The 19,667-nt window shown below is 38.9% G+C and overlaps 1 protein-coding gene across 3 annotated transcripts in view; it reads left to right on the forward strand.

The window, feature by feature from the left end:
• The window catches only part of MORC3 (MORC family CW-type zinc finger 3), a 29,925-nt gene that overhangs the window by 1,744 nt on the left and 8,514 nt on the right, over nt 1-19,667 (forward strand). Inside the window, exons 1-13 of one of the 3 annotated variants that reach the window (XM_068144590.1) lie at nt 1,406-1,428; nt 3,895-3,967; nt 7,184-7,316; nt 9,561-9,773; nt 10,032-10,181; nt 12,071-12,218; nt 13,347-13,478; nt 13,794-13,913; nt 14,339-14,436; nt 17,399-17,503; nt 17,617-17,739; nt 17,881-17,955; nt 18,788-18,830. In XM_068144590.1, the coding sequence (XP_068000691.1) occupies nt 7,285-7,316; nt 9,561-9,773; nt 10,032-10,181; nt 12,071-12,218; nt 13,347-13,478; nt 13,794-13,913; nt 14,339-14,436; nt 17,399-17,503; nt 17,617-17,739; nt 17,881-17,955; nt 18,788-18,830 (1,239 nt within the window). In that variant the 5' untranslated portion in view covers nt 1,406-1,428; nt 3,895-3,967; nt 7,184-7,284. Of the gene's footprint in view, nt 1-1,405; nt 1,429-3,894; nt 3,968-7,183; nt 7,317-9,560; nt 9,774-10,031; nt 10,182-12,070; nt 12,219-13,346; nt 13,479-13,793; nt 13,914-14,338; nt 14,437-17,398; nt 17,504-17,616; nt 17,740-17,880; nt 17,956-18,787; nt 18,831-19,667 lie in introns of those variants that run through there. The other 2 variants (XM_068144588.1, XM_068144589.1) reach the window with 2 other exon arrangements.

Here is a 19,667-nt window from a genome sequence, read left to right on the forward strand (position 1 = left end):
ATAGAGGAAGTGATGAGTTGTGTAGGTTTTTGATAAAGAAGAGGCTGGTAGAGTTTTGTAGCAGGTTCTGTGCTATAGTGTAAAAACCTCTATTTCCTAGAAAATGATAGAGTTGATGGTCCTAATCTCTTCTGTCAACAGCTGTTCTTTGGAAATATGTTGGTTTTCACCAGAACACTTCCATTAGTTTAAGAAGCATGTATAAACAACATGGGTAGCATAAGTAGGTTTGGGAACTCATTCCCACACTGGCATTGATCTCCTGTTGCTCTGTGTGATGAGATAGATCAGAGAAATGCTCTAGGTTGAAAATAAGACTCTTAAATGGATTGTGATTTGGATCAGATCCCTGGTGTGGTTTATTACAGTCATGGAACTGCAAGGGAGAAGAGGAAAATGAGAGTGGGATTAATCCCCAAGATGTTGTGAAATATGTTTGTAAGGTCAGACAGATTGTTTTGGTGGTTATTTGATTTTTGCACAACTTATGATCTGCAGGGGATGGAAGAGTTCCAACTTTCTCAGGAAGCTAAAATTCCTGAAGCTGTCTCTCATTTTGGAGAGAGAAGTTTGTTGTTTCTTAAATATTTGTTGGTCATAATAGTAGAAGGTACTCCTCTTAGTGCATTTTAGTCTTTTTATAATATGCACTGTGTATGCAGTTTGAAGGAGGGAGAGGTTTAGTTGTGTCTCCAAAAGGAGTTCGGCTGCACTTGGTCTCAGGAGAAAAACTGAAACCAAAACCTACTTAATGACAAAATGACAGGCTTAGTGAATAAAGTAACTGGATTGTCTCAGCTACAGTCCTGTTAACATAGCTGGAAGTGAGTGTTCACCAGGGAACTAACTGGTTTTTTATTGTACTTATTGAACTTCAATTATTCGTGAGCTAATTAAAGTGATGCTTTAATCCCATTTTGTCCCCTTAAACTTAATTTTATCAAATATTTCCTGACAACTTGTTGCTGACAGCTGAGTGTGCTCTGAAGTAGATAATGAAGGCAATGACCTTAAAGCACTATTCTCCTCTTTTCTTTTTCTTTAATCAGTTACGGCCCTGTGTCCTTGTTTCAATGTATTACATGAGCAAATCATGCTATTTGCTGTAAGAGTTTCTTATGAAACCACTCTGTGGGATACTCACTCACCATTTACTGGGCAGAGAGGTACTACAGTCAAAACCTGATTGGTTACAATTTCTGTATTCCAGCCCATACCTTCCTGTTTCATGTACCTGTTCACAAGTTCTGAGTTCTGTGTACCACCTTCCTGCCTTTCTCAAAATCTTACTACTTAAAACAGCGATCCAGTGTGCTGTTTATTGAAGATGCTGTTTCTTTAAGATGATGATCTTTCTAAAGTTAATCATTAATGTTCAACAGTGAAGTGAGGGATGGAGAAGCATTGCCTTGCACAGGAACACTAAAGGTATTTTCTTGCCTTGCATAGGTGCATTTTGCTTCACAGAACAAAAGAGTTGTTCTGATTATGTCACTGTTGTTGAGGTTCCTTCTGTCATTAGCATTGTCTGTTGATCAGGGGAGGCTCACAACTGTGAGTTCATGCCTTTATCAAAACTACAGTCAGGACTTTTTCCAGGTGCATGTTGCTGAGGTTAAAGTGCTGGCAGCAACTCCAGAGGTCCAGTCAGTCTCATGTATTGTTGAAGTTTCCCACTGGCTCACAGCAGAGAAACATTTTTAGCAGTAAGTTGCACATTCAGGTGTTCAGTATCTGCTAATTGGTATGGTGGGGATTTTTTAAGAGTTAGTATTTCTGTTTTGACAAGGGAAGACTTCAGACCAAACCAGATCAACCCAGTTGTTACTTGTGTACTGCTGCGTGGCAGAGGAAGAAATCAAAGATCCATTTAACCTTGTGCCATGGATTATGTGAGATTTCCATTAATAGGCTTGATGTATTTTTTTTTTTTTCTTATCAGATTCCAAATTTATTTGCAAGTATCTGTTAGGAATTTGAAAGGGCCCAAGTTTCTTATTCTGAATCCATTTACTGGACGTTATAAAATTGGAGTTTTAAAGCACAGGTAGCATCAAAGAGTGTGATGTATATTCATACGTCTGCTCTAGCTGTGTGGAGAAACACAGGCATTAAGTTGCAGTCAGAAAGTGTGCCCTGTGCTCTTAGGAGGTTTCCTGGAAAGTTATGTTTATCTGAACTGGGGCTGCTGGTGCTGCCACCTTACTCCAGCTCTGGTATATCTGGCAGCAAGATCTATAACTTGCTAGTAGACTTGCTCTTTTAAGTTGATAAAATAGCCTTGGAGACTTGAAGTGGTTGATTGCTTTTTACTTAGACTTTACTAATGATACAAAAGTGCTATCGGCATAGTATTGTAAAATTTATGAAGTATGGCTATGTGTGCACTATTTAAAAACATTTTTTCTGATACTCTGTGAACATATAATGGGTTATATTATGTTCTCAATATAACCACCACTCGCTGTACAAGGACTGTTTCCAGCATTGCTTGTTTGCAACTTACTGCCTTTTGTGCCATCACCATAACTATGCAAGTGAGACTTAAAAGCATGTATGTGCAGTGAGTTTGTGTTAAAGGCCCTATAAAATTGCAGATATTCTCAGTGGTGGTGCAAACAGAACTGTATCAGTTTGAGCAGTTAAATTTCTCTAAGTGTTGTGCTAACACAGCCTTAAATTATATGGAGACTTGGTTCTGGTTTTCCTAGCCTTTTGCTCTAAGTGACTACATATGAACACAGGGTTTCATAAATTACTTGTAGATGTCAGTGACAAAAGTATTCTCAAGATATATCTCATAAATAAGTGCCTTATTTGCATACTCTCATCTAATCCTACTATTGACTATGCTCCTCTGATTGTATCTTATCATAAGTGAGGATAAAATTTAAGAGATAATTGCTGTAATGGGTTGGGGCAAGCCCCCCTCCCCACCACGCGCAGAAATAATGACTCAGACAAACAGATTGCAAAAGTGATGGAAAGTTTAAATAGAACAGTGAGTGCGTGCAGAGAACTAGAAATACAGTGACAAGAGAAAAGAACCCAAAACAGACCCAGAGAAATCCCATCCCTACCTGAGGGTACACCCGAGACCCCCAGGGCTCCTTCTTCCCCCTCCCCTTGCTAGGCTAGTCTCAGCTGGCCAGATCTGAGACTGCCCATCCCCCCGTGGCCTTGGGCCTAGCAAGGCCCAAAGCCAGGAGATCTCTCCCCCATGTTACCGACTGACGGAGAAGAAAAGAGGAAGTGCCAGACCCCGCCGCGAAACGTATAGTGGTGCAAGGGATCATGGTAGGAAATAACCTAATTTCCTGTGTCCACCCACTGGGCTGGACTTCTGGACACAGGAAACACCCCTGTAGCAGAGGGCAGCCAGCCCAAACTACGACAATTGCTAAAAGCACAAACTAGTAGTTGAGAGAATCTAACAGGTGATTTGATCAATGTGGGCAAAAGAAGCAATGATGTCAGCAGTAAGCTGTTGAGCATATTAGGTGCTGTTCACTTTATCTGAAAAGTTTAAATCTCAAGGGTTAAGAACAGCATTTTTAGTATTTGAGTTTGTTCTTATGTTACTAGATTTGGATTCTTTGTTTCCTGTAAACTCAAGTATCAGTGTACAGTAACAGTTTACTCTATTTTGATGAAGAGTGTATGATAGGAAGACAGTATAACCAGTGTTTAGAATATGGTATGATACTACGCTGAACTCTCCATTTAATAGCTATGTTAAGGTTTCTCTTAAAAGGTGTTATCATGCCAATATCTAAAAGTAAGTAGTATTGTATGAAACAGCTTTATTTAATGTTATTTTATTTAATATACTGTTTTCTGGTTTGATATTGTTGAAGAGCACAAACTGATGCCATTCTTTGTGGTTTATTCCAGCTTTGTCCAAAGTTCTTGCATACCAACTCTACCAGTCACACCTGGCCTTTCAGTGCAATTGCAGAACTTATAGGTATGTGGATCAATACTTTGCCTGAGTCCCTGACTGTCTTACTGTTTTCCTTCAATCAGGGGAGGGAGTTGATCTTATTGTTACCATTCAAAATCTTAAAACATTTTTTTGGTACAGTTAGATGGACTTTTTTTCTTTAATAGTGTACATACTGCCTGACATGGCTTGAAGGAGCTTTATAGGATTTGCTAGTTTTTTAACTGAATTTATTGAGGATTGCCAAATGTAGAAGAATGTGGAACCAAGTGAATTCCTTATCTTCTAGTCCACCAAATGGACACGCATTGCTTTTTGCTGTTCCCAGGCACATTCCAAAGATATGCGTGTACACTTGCTTTCTGTACAGACACAGCTGACCACAGACAGGAGGACAGTAACTTTGCAAGAAGCCACATTAACACAGGCAGTGCAACAGTCATCTTCTCTTCTTGCTTCCTGGCTAGCCAGGTTTGAAGTTCAGTAGTGGCACGTATATATACTCTCACTCTCTTACCACTCACGCTTGCCTATGTTTCTGGGTGTTTTGCCAAGACCTGAGAATCTTTCCAGTATATGTGTCCTGGGCTTTTTACCACTCTCTGGCTTAGATCTCAGATCTTGACAGTTGCTGGTTTCTTCCAACTTCTCAGCTTGTCCAGCTTGAAATTAGTTAGCAGAGCAAATGTATACAGGCCCACACTGAGAATAGAGAGCACATTCAGACAGGAAGATGTTAGAAATAGTGTTTAGTAGAACATGCAACAGAGTGGCACAGGGTTCAACCATACAAGCATACTATGAGCCAGCTTGACCACAATCAGCCTGTCATTCTCTGCCCCCTCCTATTATACCATTCTTCTTCCATCCACTTTGGCCTTTCCCTTTTCTTTGGTGTTTCACGGAATGTTAGGGGGTAGAAGAGACCTCAAAAGATCACCTAGTCCAACCCCCCTGCCAGAGCAGGATCACCTATACCAGATCACACAGGAATGCATTCAGATGTCTTTTGAATATCTCCAGAGAAGGAGACTCCACAACCCCGCTGTTCACCAAAACATTCAGCAGTAATTTTTGCACATTGCCACAATACTGCTCAAATATCCTTATTTTCTTCTTTTGGGTTACCAGATTTCTGTATGAACATCTTCAGGATTATACTTTAATGGTTCCCTCTAATGGTTCATATATCAGTGTCCTAAGTCTTCTGCTTGCTGTAATTGTCTCTGTTAGCTAGAGCTTGTGTATCTTCTGCCTTATTTATTAACTCCTGTTGATTGTGTTGCCTTTGATTTTTGAGTAATCGTTAACTGGGTGTCTTCAGAATTGCATGTTTCCCAAGTTCAGGAATAGTTAGCAGACTTTCTTTAAGGAGTTGCTCAAAATTATGCTTATCTAGCAGTTTGCTAAAGGGAACAACTCTTGTCACACATTACTTTGCTGACCTAACGAGCAAATAGGAATTTTTCAGGTAGGTAAGGCCAGAGCTGTCACTAAGGAGGAAGCCAGAAGCACGTGGCTGTGGGAAGGGCTGGCTGTTTTGAGAATAACAGTATGTTAATGTTATTTCAGCTTTTTAATCACCCCATGCCATACCTGGCTAGAATGATGATGGATGTGCTGCGCAAAGCATGCAGACTTCTCATCTTCCTTTGCCTTTGGTTTGTGCTGTGCTGCTTTAACAAAACTTAGAGATCACAGTAGCAACATACTGGTTGTAGAGGTTTCAAGTTAGTCATGTCGATTTACATGTTTTGTAATCTCTTTCATATGGTATGTAAAGGTATACCATGTGCCAAATATTGGATATTATAAATAGGGTTACATTTTGGAAGCTTGCATATATACTTTATGCAAACTTAACAAAAAAAAATTGCCTTTTGGAGTCTAGTTCTTCCTGTCAGCTTTTTGACAATTACATTCCTGGCTTCTCCCATTAGTCCTCAGTCAGATTAAACTTAGGTGAACTAATGCTGATACTTGGAAGAGGGTAAATTGGACATCTAGGGAAAGATCTAGAGATCTAAACTAGCTTTGCTGCAAGAAATATTTGTGGAGCCATGGCTTCTGTTTCACTTGCAGTAGCAATGCTGTAAGCTCTTTAAAATCTTGTGAATAAAAAGTTTTGTCTTAAGCTATTTGTACTTCTGTGAAAGGTGTATTTTCTTACACTGGAACTGCAGTGCAGCAACAGTTTTTCAAATCAAAATTCTAGATTTCACAAACCTATGTGAAACGTGGAGTTGTGCTTCAGGTTTTTGCATGTGTTTTTCTTTTTTCTTTCAGTCTCTCAGATTTCATCATGTGACATTGTGATAGTATTTAAAATCTAATTTTGCAGTTAAAAAGACTGCAGGCAGGTGACATGTTGTTGCATTTGTCCTTGTTAGTGATGTGACATTGTCTGCAGACAGTAACCCAGCCTCCTGAGAGCCAGTCAGAGAGATTTGCATGACTAGAAGGAAGTACCTCTTGCAACAGCTGCTTGAGAGGCAGGAAGTGGAAGTAAAAACTTGTCTTGGTTTCATTTTTTGTCCTCACATTTGAGCCTCTCATCTCCAGATAAATTTTTGCCTGTATAGTGCTGTCATCTCTAATATTGATGAGAAATTACGTTGTGGTGGACAAGGTTTTGCTGGGTTTGATGCATCTGTTTCATTGTAATGTTTTGATTTATTGCTGTCATGTATAAAAAAGATAGTACCTTAGGAGCTCTAGGTTTCAGTGTAATGTTTACCTTACTAAAACCTATGGCTTTTTCCTTTTGTGCAAAAGTTGGCTGATACTCAGTGGCTTCACAAAGAACTTTCTCTCTGTGCCATCACAAAATTTCTGCAACTATATTATATGCTGAAATGGAGCTGAAAAATGGCTGCAATTTTAGAGCTCCATTAGTTTAACATGTGACTCTTAAGGGTCATAGACCTGTGATTAGGGAACTAAGTTAAGTTGCCATAGTCACCAAATAAATAAATAGATGTGCTAACATAGCTCCATGATAAAGTTAGGGCCAGCTCTCCTATGTAGGCTTTTGGCAGTGTTACAAGACTGAAATCCAGCAGATTGATTATACATGTATTACTGATAAGGACTTGTTGTGCTATATAAGGATTTAAGTAACTTTGGAAAAGTTACTGACATCTTCACTGGAATTGAAAACACTTAAAAATTGAACAGTTTAAGTGTGAACATATTTTAGCCTTTCAGTATCCCACCCTTGTTTGCACTCTTTCTCTTCAGATAATGCTTATGATCCAGATGTGAGCGCTAAACAGATATGGATAGACAAAACAGTGATAAATGACAATATATGCTTGACATTCACTGATAATGGAAATGGTATGAACTCAGAGAAGCTACACAAAATGCTAAGGTGGGTAATCTCTTTTGCAGTTCTTCTCCTGTATAAAATTACAGTTCTGTTATTGTTTAGCTTATTCTGGTTTTCTCATATGTAGTCAATTAGTTTTTTATATAAACTTAGTATTTCTGGAGATAAGCAATTATCCAAGTGAGACTTTAAAACAGACATGATAATAAAACTTCCACACAACTTTGTGTTGTTGTCTCATAAATTCTTCTTAACCTTTCTGTCAACCTTCCTATTTCACTTCCTGTGCAGTGGTTGTGCTGTGTAAACTGTAGCACCCTTTAGTGGAGCTAAGGAGAATTCAGTTTGGGGTTTTGTTTGGTTTGTTTTTTGTTTTCTTAAATTAAAGGCTGCTTTAGTTTTTAATTTAGCAAGTAAGAGAAAAGGGGAGATTCAGTTCAAAGCCTTTGGAATACTGTGGAAAACTGTAGGGAATGATGTTGATGTGGTTTGTCTGTTTAAATAGTCTATAGAGTTTGTCTGTTTATCTTTAAATATTGTATACAGTTCTGAATTATTAATATTTGATCTGGCAGAGATATTAATTAAGGTATTTTATGTATTAATACAAACATCCTGCCAGAACATACTTACAATTCACATTTAATAGTAATTTAAATTGAGAAAGAGATTTGCAGCAATGCTGGCTTGCCCACAAGGGGGACTCTGTGGCTGCTAAACAAAGGTGGCTGGCACTAACCTTTACAGAGACTATAGTGATATGGTCAGTTACTCATGACCAGAGCTTTCTGGGGTCTTTCTGGGGCTGCAATCCTTATAATCCAAACTACAGTCTGCTTGCACAAGTTAGCATGAAAATGGCTCTTTGCCACATGGTGGCTTTGCTGGAGGAGACTCTCCAGAGATTTGTAGCTTTTATTTTTGGAGCTGTCTTGGCACCACACAGAGCTTTCCACCTGGGGGAAAGCTTTACTGCCAAGTGCTTTGCAGAGCACGGGGAAGAAGCAGTTTGTCCCCGAAGTGGCTTTATCGGCTTGAGCAGGCTACTGCAAGGCTCTTGGGTGCACAGGATGTCTCCGGCTCTTGGGGCGGCTCTCAAGCATGTGGGGCGGCAGCAAGTTCTGCTCGCTGGCTGGCCAAGCGGCTCTCTGCTCAGTAGTGGTGTTTGGCTTTCATCTGGCACCTTTTGTGGTGCAGAGGCTACAGCTGTTTTGGTTTGCAGAGCAGCTTTGGCCACAATGTGCTCTGGACTGCTGTGAACATGAGTGGCTTTGCCGGTTTTGGCTAGGGTGTGGGCAAGGCTGTCGTTCTTTCTCGGTAAACAAGGCAAGAGAGAGTGCAGTTTACCAAACAACCCATATATGAGATTTGCCAAAGACAATAATGTCCAATGGCATTAGACAAAACCAGAATAATTCAACCTGTAGCCCAGACATGGGAGATTCACAAGCACAGCACATGGCAAGTCACAGGTGAGGTGCATGGTTCTTGTTTACATTAGGCAAGGACGCGCCCAAACAAGCCTCAGTTTACAGAGACATGCAGATGCCTGGATTTTGTCTATTTTTCACTCCAAAAACCCCAGCTCCTAAGGGAGGGGGGGAAAAGAGGGTTTGTGGTTTGGGCGTGTTGGGACTTGTTTTGCCCTCCAACCCAAGAGTTTGAGCTGATCTTTCCACCGCTTTTGTTTCTATAGTTAGCAAAGCGATAGCTATTGGGTTCCTTTCTTAGTATGAAAGATTGCTATGCCTGCAGGTAAAATTCTGGGTTTAAATGTGAGCAATTATTTTCTATTAGACACCATAATTAATAGTTTGTAAGCAACATGGAGTTTAGCAAGCACAGTTACCTGTTTTGCTTTAAATACCATAGATAGTCATTAATAGAAAAATCTGTAGCTCACACATTTTCAAGCTAGGGGAAGAAATGCCCTAAAACTTGTGAGTTTTCTTAGTATTTACTTTGAAGCCACAGGATAATTACTAGGCTCACATAAGAATGCTTACTGCATAATTCCAGACAGATTATTTCTCTTCCATACTTAAAAATGAAAGTAATTTTCCCTAAATTCTTGCAGTGTGGTTTTATCAACTTTCAGGATTTGCTTAACTGCACATTGTTTAATTGTACTGTATTTCTCTAAACCAAGAGTAACTCATTATGCTTGAGCCACATTAGTCTTGAATGCATCTTTTGGTTGTTGGGGTTTTTATATACATATAGTTTTGGTGGATTGTGGGGTTTTTTTTGTTTGTTTTAACACTCTTCTGATGTTTTTTGTTTTAGCTTTGGCTTCAGCGAGAAATCTGTGATGAATGGCCGCGTTCCAGTGGGACTGTATGGAAATGGGTTTAAGTCGGGGTCCATGCGCCTGGGAAAAGATGCAATAGTTTTCACCAAGAATGGGGAAACCATGAGTGTGGGCCTCTTGTCTCAGACTTTCCTTGAAGCCACAAAAGCAGAGCATGTCATGGTTCCTATAGTGACATTCAACAGCCAACATATCCTTCCAGCAGTTTCTGAATGGGAAGTTGTGGGTACATGCAAAATTTTGATGATAATATCAGTAAAGGCAATCTCCTTGTCTAATCTTACGGATATGCTAAATTGTAAGATGCAAGGAAGGCTGTGATTTGTTAAAACCATAAATTTGTAGGAGTTCTGAGATGTGGAATAGGAACCTGTAAAAGGAGTTGCAGAAGTTTCTTCATCTTCCAAAGATTACTCCATTCAAAGCTTCTCCTTAACATAATGCTTACGACAGGTCAGTGATGCAGCAGAATCAAAAAACAGCCTGAAGGCCATTTTAACACACTCTTTATTTGCTACTGAGGAAAAATTACTGGCAGAGCTAGATGCTATAATAGGGAAAAAAGGCACAAGGATTATCATTTGGAATCTTAGAAGGTAAGATGAAGTTCATTCTCTTTATATCTCTCATATATTTTGTTATCTATCAGTGTATGCAAATGCTAACAGTTACGTTTCTTTGTGGAATAACTCCAAAAGACTGTGGGCAGTTAGCTGTAACCAAGAAACTAACCCTAAACTCACATGACTGAAGTGCTGTAATGTTGCACAAGAACTGTTGCTAATATCTCAAGTAGCAAAGCAGAAGGAGGGAGAATGTAAAGGGCTTCATACTTTTCTTTAAGGTACTGTTGCTTTTGCCAGAAGGAATATTGAAATACAGAAAATACAGATCTGTTATGCATTCATAATTTCATGTGTTTGAAAAACTGCAAACAAAATTTCTATGTACAAGCAAGTGTTACTGGCTTTTTAAGTTTGGAGTCTGCAGTAGCCATCTAGAAGGATATCTAAACCTTTCTAAACTTCTTAACTGTAAAGTAAATAAACAGTTCTGTGTATTTGTCTTATTTATCTGCTTGCCTTTGTGGGATTGCTTACAGCAGCATAGATTTCCAGGCTTTCCTGCCTTTGGCTTGCTTGTATTTTTTTATTATTCAAACAGCTGCAAACCTGCTGTAGCTGTGGCAGTTGGGTGTCATCACTTCCCATCTAATTTCCCTTTTTCTCATATCTTTGCTGCTTTGTTAGCAGGGAAGCTGTCTGATGGTCTGTCCAGAAAAGTGTTATAATGCCCTTAACTGTGATGGAGTTAATCTATTGGAAAGACATTGCCTTGTGCTATGTTCTTAAGTGTTTAGTTTACTGTACTGAAATAAGAAAGTATCAATAGGAAGCAATTTTGAATAGTTTCAGTCCTGTTGATTTGGCAAGAAAGTAACTTGGGTTTCAGTTTCTTATATTTATTGTTGCTCATAAGAAAAAGGGGAGTGTTTGCATGTGTAGGAAGTCACACCTAGATGAATACAGATTAAATGCTATGGGACAGAAAAGATCTCAGTGAGTTACAGCATGTGAAAGCTTGGTGGTTTATTTCATCAATTTCTTGTGAGTACTAGAGCCCTGGGTCACTTCTTAGCTTAGGACATTTAGTTCCAGCTTTATGGTACTAAACAAATGCATTACTAATTCTGTTTGTTGCCCCTTGCCACTTCTCCAGAAGAAAAACTTTAGCCCCTTTACATTTCAGAAATTAATTTGTATTGCTTAGGTAGACTTCCACTTATTTTTTAGGCATGAACCTTTTTAGGAATGTACATCACTTCATTTGTTCAGCAAAAAGAAGATAGTGACCTCAGCTGACTGAAGTTATGGGGGGAAAAAATTTGGGGAGGGAATTCGTGTTATTGCTAATATGTTGTAATTAAATCTACTCAAAACCAAACCAGAGCTTTATTCTTGCCAGCTGTAATATATCCCAATGTTTTGCAAGGGTTCTGCTAGTATACTGCAGTGCATACATCTACAGTTAAACATTGTGTGAACATCTGGTGAATGGTTCAGTAAGAAAGTGTTGTAATTACTGAGTGGGAAAAATGTGGTGAGTGCCTTTTATACAGTGCTAAAAAGCTTAGGAAGACAATACCTAGACATCAGGAATTTTGCACTTACAAGGAACACATGTCTTCATCTATCCAGAATTTAAAGATGATAGTGACTGCTTTTGCTTTTGTTTTGTATTTGTTTGGAATTAGCTTGGGATTCGTGAATGTCTCACTTTTCTGTCACTTCTCTTGGATATCAGAAAGGAACTGGTCGACTTTTATGTGCATTTTGGCAAATCTGTGAGGAAAACCAGCATGGCTTAGAGAAATTCCCTTTCTCTTGCATCTTCATGATACTCACTGAGTCCACCAAAGCATCTTTATGTTGTGTTGGCTTTTATTCCCCATAATTAGCATATATTTTTTTTATTTCTTACTTAGAGACAAGAATGAAAAAACAGAGTTTGACTTTGACAAGGATAAATATGACATCAGAATTCCAGAAGACTTAGATGAAACAGGCAAAAGAGGATATAAAAAACAAGAGAGGCTTGACCAGGTTGTTCCCGAAAGTGACTACTCACTGCGAGTATGTATAACTTAAAGTCTAATTTTGGGAGCTATTTTTGTTCTAATGTACTGTACTATAGAAGTGTTGATTACAGTGGGAAGGGTGAATATCAGAATTGAAATGTTTTAATGCCACTGTTAATCCTGAAAATTAGTGTTGAGAATTGAAGATAAAATGTATTTATGAACTTGTGTAAACATTTGCTCTTCATTTAGAAGAAAATTGGCAGATTTTACAGCACCTTGCTGTTAAATGTTAACATCATTACCCACTAAGGGGCAAGAAGGAAATGCAGTCAGTAGCTTCAGAAATTAGAGGGATGTGTGGTCCACACATGTGGATGCACATGGGCCATGTGGATCTTTTAAAACAGATAGCTTTGGGTTGACAGTCTCATTTCGAAGAGAGGTAAAGGAATGGGGAAGCAGCTCCATTGTTTTAAAATATGGATGCAGACAGGGAAAAGACTTTTCTGTAGGCTGATTGATGTGACCAATGTCTCCACTATTGGCTCATGATATATGAGATTCGTAGCATTCATAAAGGCTTCTTTATGTAAGAAAGTCCATCTATAATTACTAGGTGTTCTGGGCACTTCTTGTGGATAATATTCAGAAATACTATTACAGTTGAACTAAAACCTTCAATTGTTCTAAGAGTCTCTGAAGTTCTGTGTCCACTTCAATTGGTCAAAGTTGTAAATATAATGATAAACGCAAATTAAAATGCATAGGTCTATGTGCTTATAAGAAGATGGCATGGCTGTTATCTGTGATATGTAGTCATTTTGAACAAAATTAGCACACTTGCTTTTATTTGTTACTTTGAAGATGACAGTAAAATTTTTAAGCTCTCAATAGGGGATAAAAAAGAAGCTTGAATATTTGAGAGTTATTTTAAATGGTAGATTGCATCCTCAGACATCTGATTAACTTGTCATATTCATAAAAGTTATATCACAAATTGAAAGATATGTTTGCTTATTATGCACTTTTGGCATTTCCAAACCAAAACCCAAACCAGCAAAACCTTGCATTTCATAAAGTTTAAGTAAAGCTTGAATTTGTCTTCCTAAACAATCTGTGTTGTAAAAGACTACATTTTTGAAGGTTTTGTTAATAACAGGAGTTACTGTATGTTTCATAGGCTTACTGCAGTATCTTGTATCTGAAGCCAACCATGCAGATCATTCTGAGAGGACAGAAAGTGAAAACACAGCTTGTCTCCAAAAGCCTTGCCTTCATTGAACGTGATATCTATAGGCCAAAATTTTTGAACGTATCCTTTGCTAATATTTACATCATTGCACACTGAATTTAATGAGCTTTGTAATCTGTCTAGATTCTGCTCTCTACATTGCACTTAAAGTCATGGGTTGGGTTTGTTTTCTTTTTTTTTTGGATGGGGATGTGTTGCTCTTTCTTTGTTTTCTCTTACTGAAGGAATCATCTCAGTATTAAAAGAAAAAAGGCACACCAAACAACCAAAATCCATAATAAATTCCAGGACCCAGTTTAGAGTGACTATTCAAAGTAGCTATGTTTTTGTGTTACATGACATTAACTAGAACTTTTCCTTAATAGCTGGTAAAAGGCTAAAACTGTAAGAATTACTTTTGGATTTAACTGCAGAAACAAAGATCATTATGGAATAATGATGTACCATAAGAACAGACTCATCAAAGCGTATGAAAGAGTTGGCTGTCAGTTAAAGGTAAGAAATTTAAGCTCAAACATATTGTAACATCTGTAGAAGTCATCTCCACTCCAGTGCTGATTTACCAAACAAACAACAACAAACCAAACACTCAGAGATGGAAACTAGAATATTGATGTATCCTTTATAAAACCACTTCTTATTTTAGTTTGGCAGCATTGAAAAGTTGTATTATATGCCATTGTTCCAATGTTTGTTTTTGAAACTAAGCTTGATACACAAAATAAGGGCCTAAATGTATTTTTTCAGGACAAAAAGAGGGGTGGAACCAGAGGGAGGATCTTGCTCTAGGGAGTTTTCTCTTGGAAAGGAGTCATAAGACAAAGTTGTTTTTACCTACTATAGCTTGTAATTACCCCAGGCAAACTCTTGCAGTATTGACATAGAATATATGGTTTTTTCCTAATCTTAATTTCTTCCAGGCAAACAACATGGGTGTTGGTGTGGTTGGGATTATTGAATGCAACTTCCTCAAACCAACTCATAACAAACAAGATTTTGACTACACAAATGAATACAGGTAAATGTACAATTTTATGTGGACTTTTTATTGAATAGTGGTGTTTGCTGTGGAATAGCAAAGGCTTCTTTTCTAAGTAAAGGCTAGAGGGGTTGAGTTACCTAAGCACTTTCCAGGCTGAGGCATAAAGATAGTCCAGGGAAGTTTTTTTTAATACAAACCCTGAGAATTGTTCCTCTTTGTCTTTCTTACTTTCCTGTTGTGATGGCAAGACTGTTTTCTGTGCTGCTTCATTTTAAGGGATATGAGGAACAGCCGTCTCCTTCAGTAGCTGCTGGAGCCCAGCCTGGGGACCCAGGGTTTCCACCTAGGCTGAGGCACGCAAGTTTTTGCACTTTCCTGTTTGCAGGTTCAACCAGTAGTGAAGCTGAGTTCAGGTCCCAGAGACAGGCAAAAAGGGCACTGGCATGGCTGGGTACACAGACTGCCACAAACATGGTGCACCTGTATGTAGGAGTTGCCTAAAGCACAGACATTCAGGTCTCATTCCTGCTTTTTATCTGGTAGAGATAGAAGCTCACATGCATGGCAATTCACAAGCACATACACATTTGTGGATCCCATGAGTAGTAGCACAGCCCCTCTGTCCTCCTGGTACCTTTGACTGGTATCCAACAATCTGACTGACAGGCTTTGTTTCTGGTTATTGTCTTTGTTAATGCCAGTTGGGTAGGTTTTATGACTTTGTGCTTGTCCCTTTTCCTTATCCTCCCAACTGAAAAAATAAACGTTCTTACACTTCACTTGTCTTTGCCAGTTGATGTGCCTGGCCAGGTTCATTCTTAGCACTGCTTCCCTTGTCAGTAGGGTTTGTCTCTGTCCTTTATTATAGGTCTTTTGACCATACGTACTTGAAGGAGAAGGCTCTTTCTTTCTGTGTGCCCTGACACTTGCTTTCAATGTGGACTTAGAAATTTAGGGCATTGACTTGCAAACATAGGTGAGGTAAACTTTGGCAGAAGTCATTACCTTTTTCAAGCTGCATATTTTGCCTTTCAGCCTGCTGGGCTTCAGCTTCCACTGGCAGTCTGAACTGTCTATACAACACCTTTTCTGAACTGCTGATTTGTACGGAAACTCTGCATATAAAGATAACCCAGAACCACACCAGAGTGCTGTGATAAACAGAGGTGTTAATTGCAGCAATTGAGGGGGTATAGCAAGATAAATCTGGTCATTCTTGCCTGTTGAAATGCCAGCCCTCTGGAGGCAGAGCAGTGAGACTGATAGCTGCTACAGCCACTGCAGTTCAGTCTGCCTGCGTCTTTTAAGTGGTACTCAATTTGTGCTGCTCTTGGCAGTAATCTTGCAGCCTTAAGGAGTTCCAGTGTTTTTACCACCATTGCTCTAGCAAAGCCATTAATGAGACTACCTGGTAATGCAGATCAGGGAACTGGTCAAACTGGAAAATAGCTTATATTCGTTTTTTTCAATGCAGATGTTCCCTGAACTGTTTCTTGGCAAGGGGGAAGGAGTTAGGATGCCATCGGATAATCATTTGTGCTGACCAGGGTTTGTACTATGTTTCCACAGGCTGGCACAAGTAGTGTTGAATGCATTTTATTTGTTTCCTTTTTAAAAACTCTTGTAATGGGGACATAGGAACACAACACTTCAAAGATTTTTATACAGGCTTTTTTGAAAAGATTTTTAGAAAGTAACATTGGAGCCCAAAACAACATAAAACTTGATGCTGTAATTTTATGATCAGCATAAGCTGACCTGCCTTCTTCCCTCCTCAGAAGAGTGGTGTGATCCCATCCATGCATTGCTGCTCATTTCTGCCCTTGTGGCACTTGTGGGTTTTGGCACAGAATTTGATGACTTGTGTTCAGAGGCGTGCTGCCTAAATTGAAACTCTCTAGGTCAGACTAGTTCACTGCACAAACATTTGTGTTCAAGGGCAGTCGTGGTGCAGGTGTTGAAATAGGCCAGGCAGGGAGGGGCTGACTTTCAGGCTCTGGTTACCCATCCACTTTACCCTGAGGTAAATTCAGCATGGTTACAAGAGGCAGTCTTATCTCCATCTCACCTGTGGGGCTTGTTTTACTTCTGGCACTACTCACTTCTGTGCATGCTAGCTCTAGTAGTCATTGAACTGTCCAATGAAACCTGATCAGGAAACAGCTAGCTAAAACAACCTAGGGTAAGACTGGCCTGCTTTTGGTCTGCAGGCAGACTTTATACTATGTTAAAGTGATCATATGTTTGCAGGCTCCATGTAGTAGTGTTGTACATCAGCTTAGAGTAGTCACAAAGTTAATGGATATACAGGGTGATTGGCCCAATACACAGCTGGGCACTAGACTGACAGAAGTAGTTTTGTGTTTGTTTCTTCTATGATTGAGATTGAACTAGTGACATAGCTTTGGGGTTTGCACTGTGCGTTCACAGTGAGTGGTCTTGATTTTAGTCTTTAGTCTGTGTTCCAACTTACATTCCCAGCAATTTGCTTGCTGACAAACACAACTTCCAACAACTCCTAATTTCTAGGGTTTTCTAAAAGTGAAAAGCTTACTGTTGCACAAATATAAAAGCATGTAAACACTAATATTTCTATTTATTCATAGAATCACAGAAACATTCAGGTTGGAAGAGACCCTCAGGATCATCAAGTCCAATTGATAACCCTGCTCTACAAAGTTGACCCCTAAACCACATCCTCAAGCACCACATCTGAACAACCTTTAAACACATCCAGGGTTGGTGACTCAATCACCTCCCTGGGCAGCCCATTCCAATGCCTGACCACTCTTGCTGTGAAAAGTTTTGGGTTTTTTTCCTGAAGTCCAGTCTAAACCTGGCAGATTAGTTGCAGTTGCAGCTTGAGGCCATTCCCTCTTGTTCTGTCATTGATTACCTGTGAGAGGAGACCAGTGTAAGGTTCTTTTACTGTCAGGTTCGTTCTATGCTGGGATTTGATTATGAAATGTGGTCTTTCAAAAAAACCCTTTCTTTTTAGGCTTACAATAGCTGCATTAGGAGAAAAGCTTAATGATTACTGGAACGAAATGAAAACCAAGAAAAATGAAGAATATCCTTTAGCTTTGCCAGTTGAGGAGATACAGTGAGTATCACTTCTTAATAGAAGAATTTTACATACTTCCATTACTGTTTTACACTCAGTCATGAAAAGGAACTTCTCATATGAATATTCTGTACATTTTTTTTCCATTACAGAAAACAGCCTGATCAGACATGGGTACAGTGTGATGCATGTCTGAAGTGGCGAAAGCTGCCTGATGGAATAGAGCACTTGCCAGAGAAGTGGTACTGCTCATTGAACCCTGACCCACAGTTCAGGTAAAATTGGATTCTAATGAATATCTAAATACTGCTTTTAGTTCATATTTAATCACTAATAAGCATGGATGCTTCTGTCATGCTGTGGCTTGGTTTTAATTGTTGGATTTTGTTGTGTTTTTTTTTCTCTCCTTATCTTAGGAATTGTAATGTGCCAGAAGAACCAGAAGATGATGATCTAATACATCCTACATACGAGAAAACTTACAAAAAAAAGTGAGTACCAGAGGCTTTCTGAAGTGTCTCAACACTAGAAAAGGAACGTGAAAACTAGATGCATAGTTACGCAGTTCTGTTGCCTGTGGTATAATTGCAGGAATATATCCAGCCAGAGACCAGTGCCCTGAAATAAAGACTTGATCATAGCCATGAATGAATGAATAGCACTGTTCTTTTCTCTGTTACTAGCATCTTGGCATTATAGTCAAATTTGTATCTTTGGCTTAATATCAGTTTGGCCTCCTAAGTAAAAATTATCTAAGTCATAATGAAAGCAGCCTCTCATTTAATCACTAAGAGGAGCAATGCAGCAATTGGTGTTTGAGTACAGCTCTTAGAGGGGCATAGTTTCATAGTAGGTATGCAGTGTGAGGATAGTTTGGGATGTTAGAGAAGCAAGATACTAGGTTTTTTGGGAGATGTTGCCTATGTAACTGGGCTTTTTTAAAGTCCACTTCGAAGCAGCTGAATACCTCAATTTAAGAGGATTCTTAACAAAGGTGTATGGGGAAAAAAAAGCCTGACTTGGGTAATTTTAACTACTGCTGGCTAGCATTCTGGCAGTGAGAGTTTGGGGGTTTTCTCAATTTTTCAAAATAAAGCTAAGAGAACTTGTTTCAAGCTAAACTATTTAAGCACTACTGGTTTCTAAATTCATTCAGGAAATTTTGTCATTCAGTAGATCAGAACATGTTCATTAGAACTTTATTGTATCTAGCTGAGATAAGGACTGTTGTGTTTGCATTTCAGATTGAGGTTGGTTTGATTTTACAATGAATCACCATTTTTAATCTAAGCTCTTAATTTGTTTTTCCTCGCTGCTGTGCAGAGACAGGGAAAAACTGAAGAAGCGTCTGGAGTACAGCCACCAGGTAACTACTGAAGTTGATAGGAAATTGACTTGGGTTGCATAGTTGTTTCTGCTGGCAGCAATGCTATGCAGTTTGATTGCTTTAGTTACTGGCCAAGTGAGTAGTTTAAAATCCTGGTTTCTTTTGATGGTTGTAAGGTTATGGTCAGTATTGGTTAAGGAAAAATGCACCATCTTTGCAGTCCAACGATTGAAAATACACCGTTGCTTCCTATGTAGTACTTAAGAGTTTGAGAGGGGCAGAGCCCTCTTACTAAATAGTACTGGATCTCAGTCACTCATATAAGACAGACTTGTAGTCGCTGTGCTTTTGCAAGGAGGCAATCAAATTAAATTCAGATGCAAATCAACATGGTTGAGTTAAGAGAATGTACTGTAGCTCAAAAGCAGATTTTTCAAGTGTGATTTAGCTTAAGTTGCTTTCAAATGCTAACCTAAAATCATTCTGTCTGGTGAGGAGATTGTGCCTGTGCTGTCTTAACCTAGATACTTCATTGTATTAACTTTTCTGCCATTATTTTTACCCAATTACAAAAGGAATTTCTAAAAGTAAAGTATTGTTCATTTTAGACAAACTGAATTAATTATGAGCAGCTTTAACATAGATGGCTGGTCCGTACTTTGTGTATGATGATCAAACTTCAGACAGAGATACTCCTTGGGAAAAGCCCTTGCTTGAGATTCTGCACAGTACTTTAAACCAGCTGTATCTAAAGAGAGTCTTGTACGTTCAGAAAGCTGCTTTCTGCCAGCAGTAGATCTGTGCATGGAGTGTGCAGCTGGTTTACAGTATTCAAAGTCCTCTGAAAAATCTGTCAAGTCTAATTGTGATATAGAA

The sequence above is a fragment of the Melanerpes formicivorus genome, unplaced genomic scaffold (assembly GCF_026170545.1).
Source record: "Melanerpes formicivorus ecotype bairdi unplaced genomic scaffold, bMelFor1.0.p_v2 SCAF_11, whole genome shotgun sequence".
Taxonomy (NCBI): Eukaryota; Metazoa; Chordata; class Aves; order Piciformes; family Picidae; genus Melanerpes; species Melanerpes formicivorus.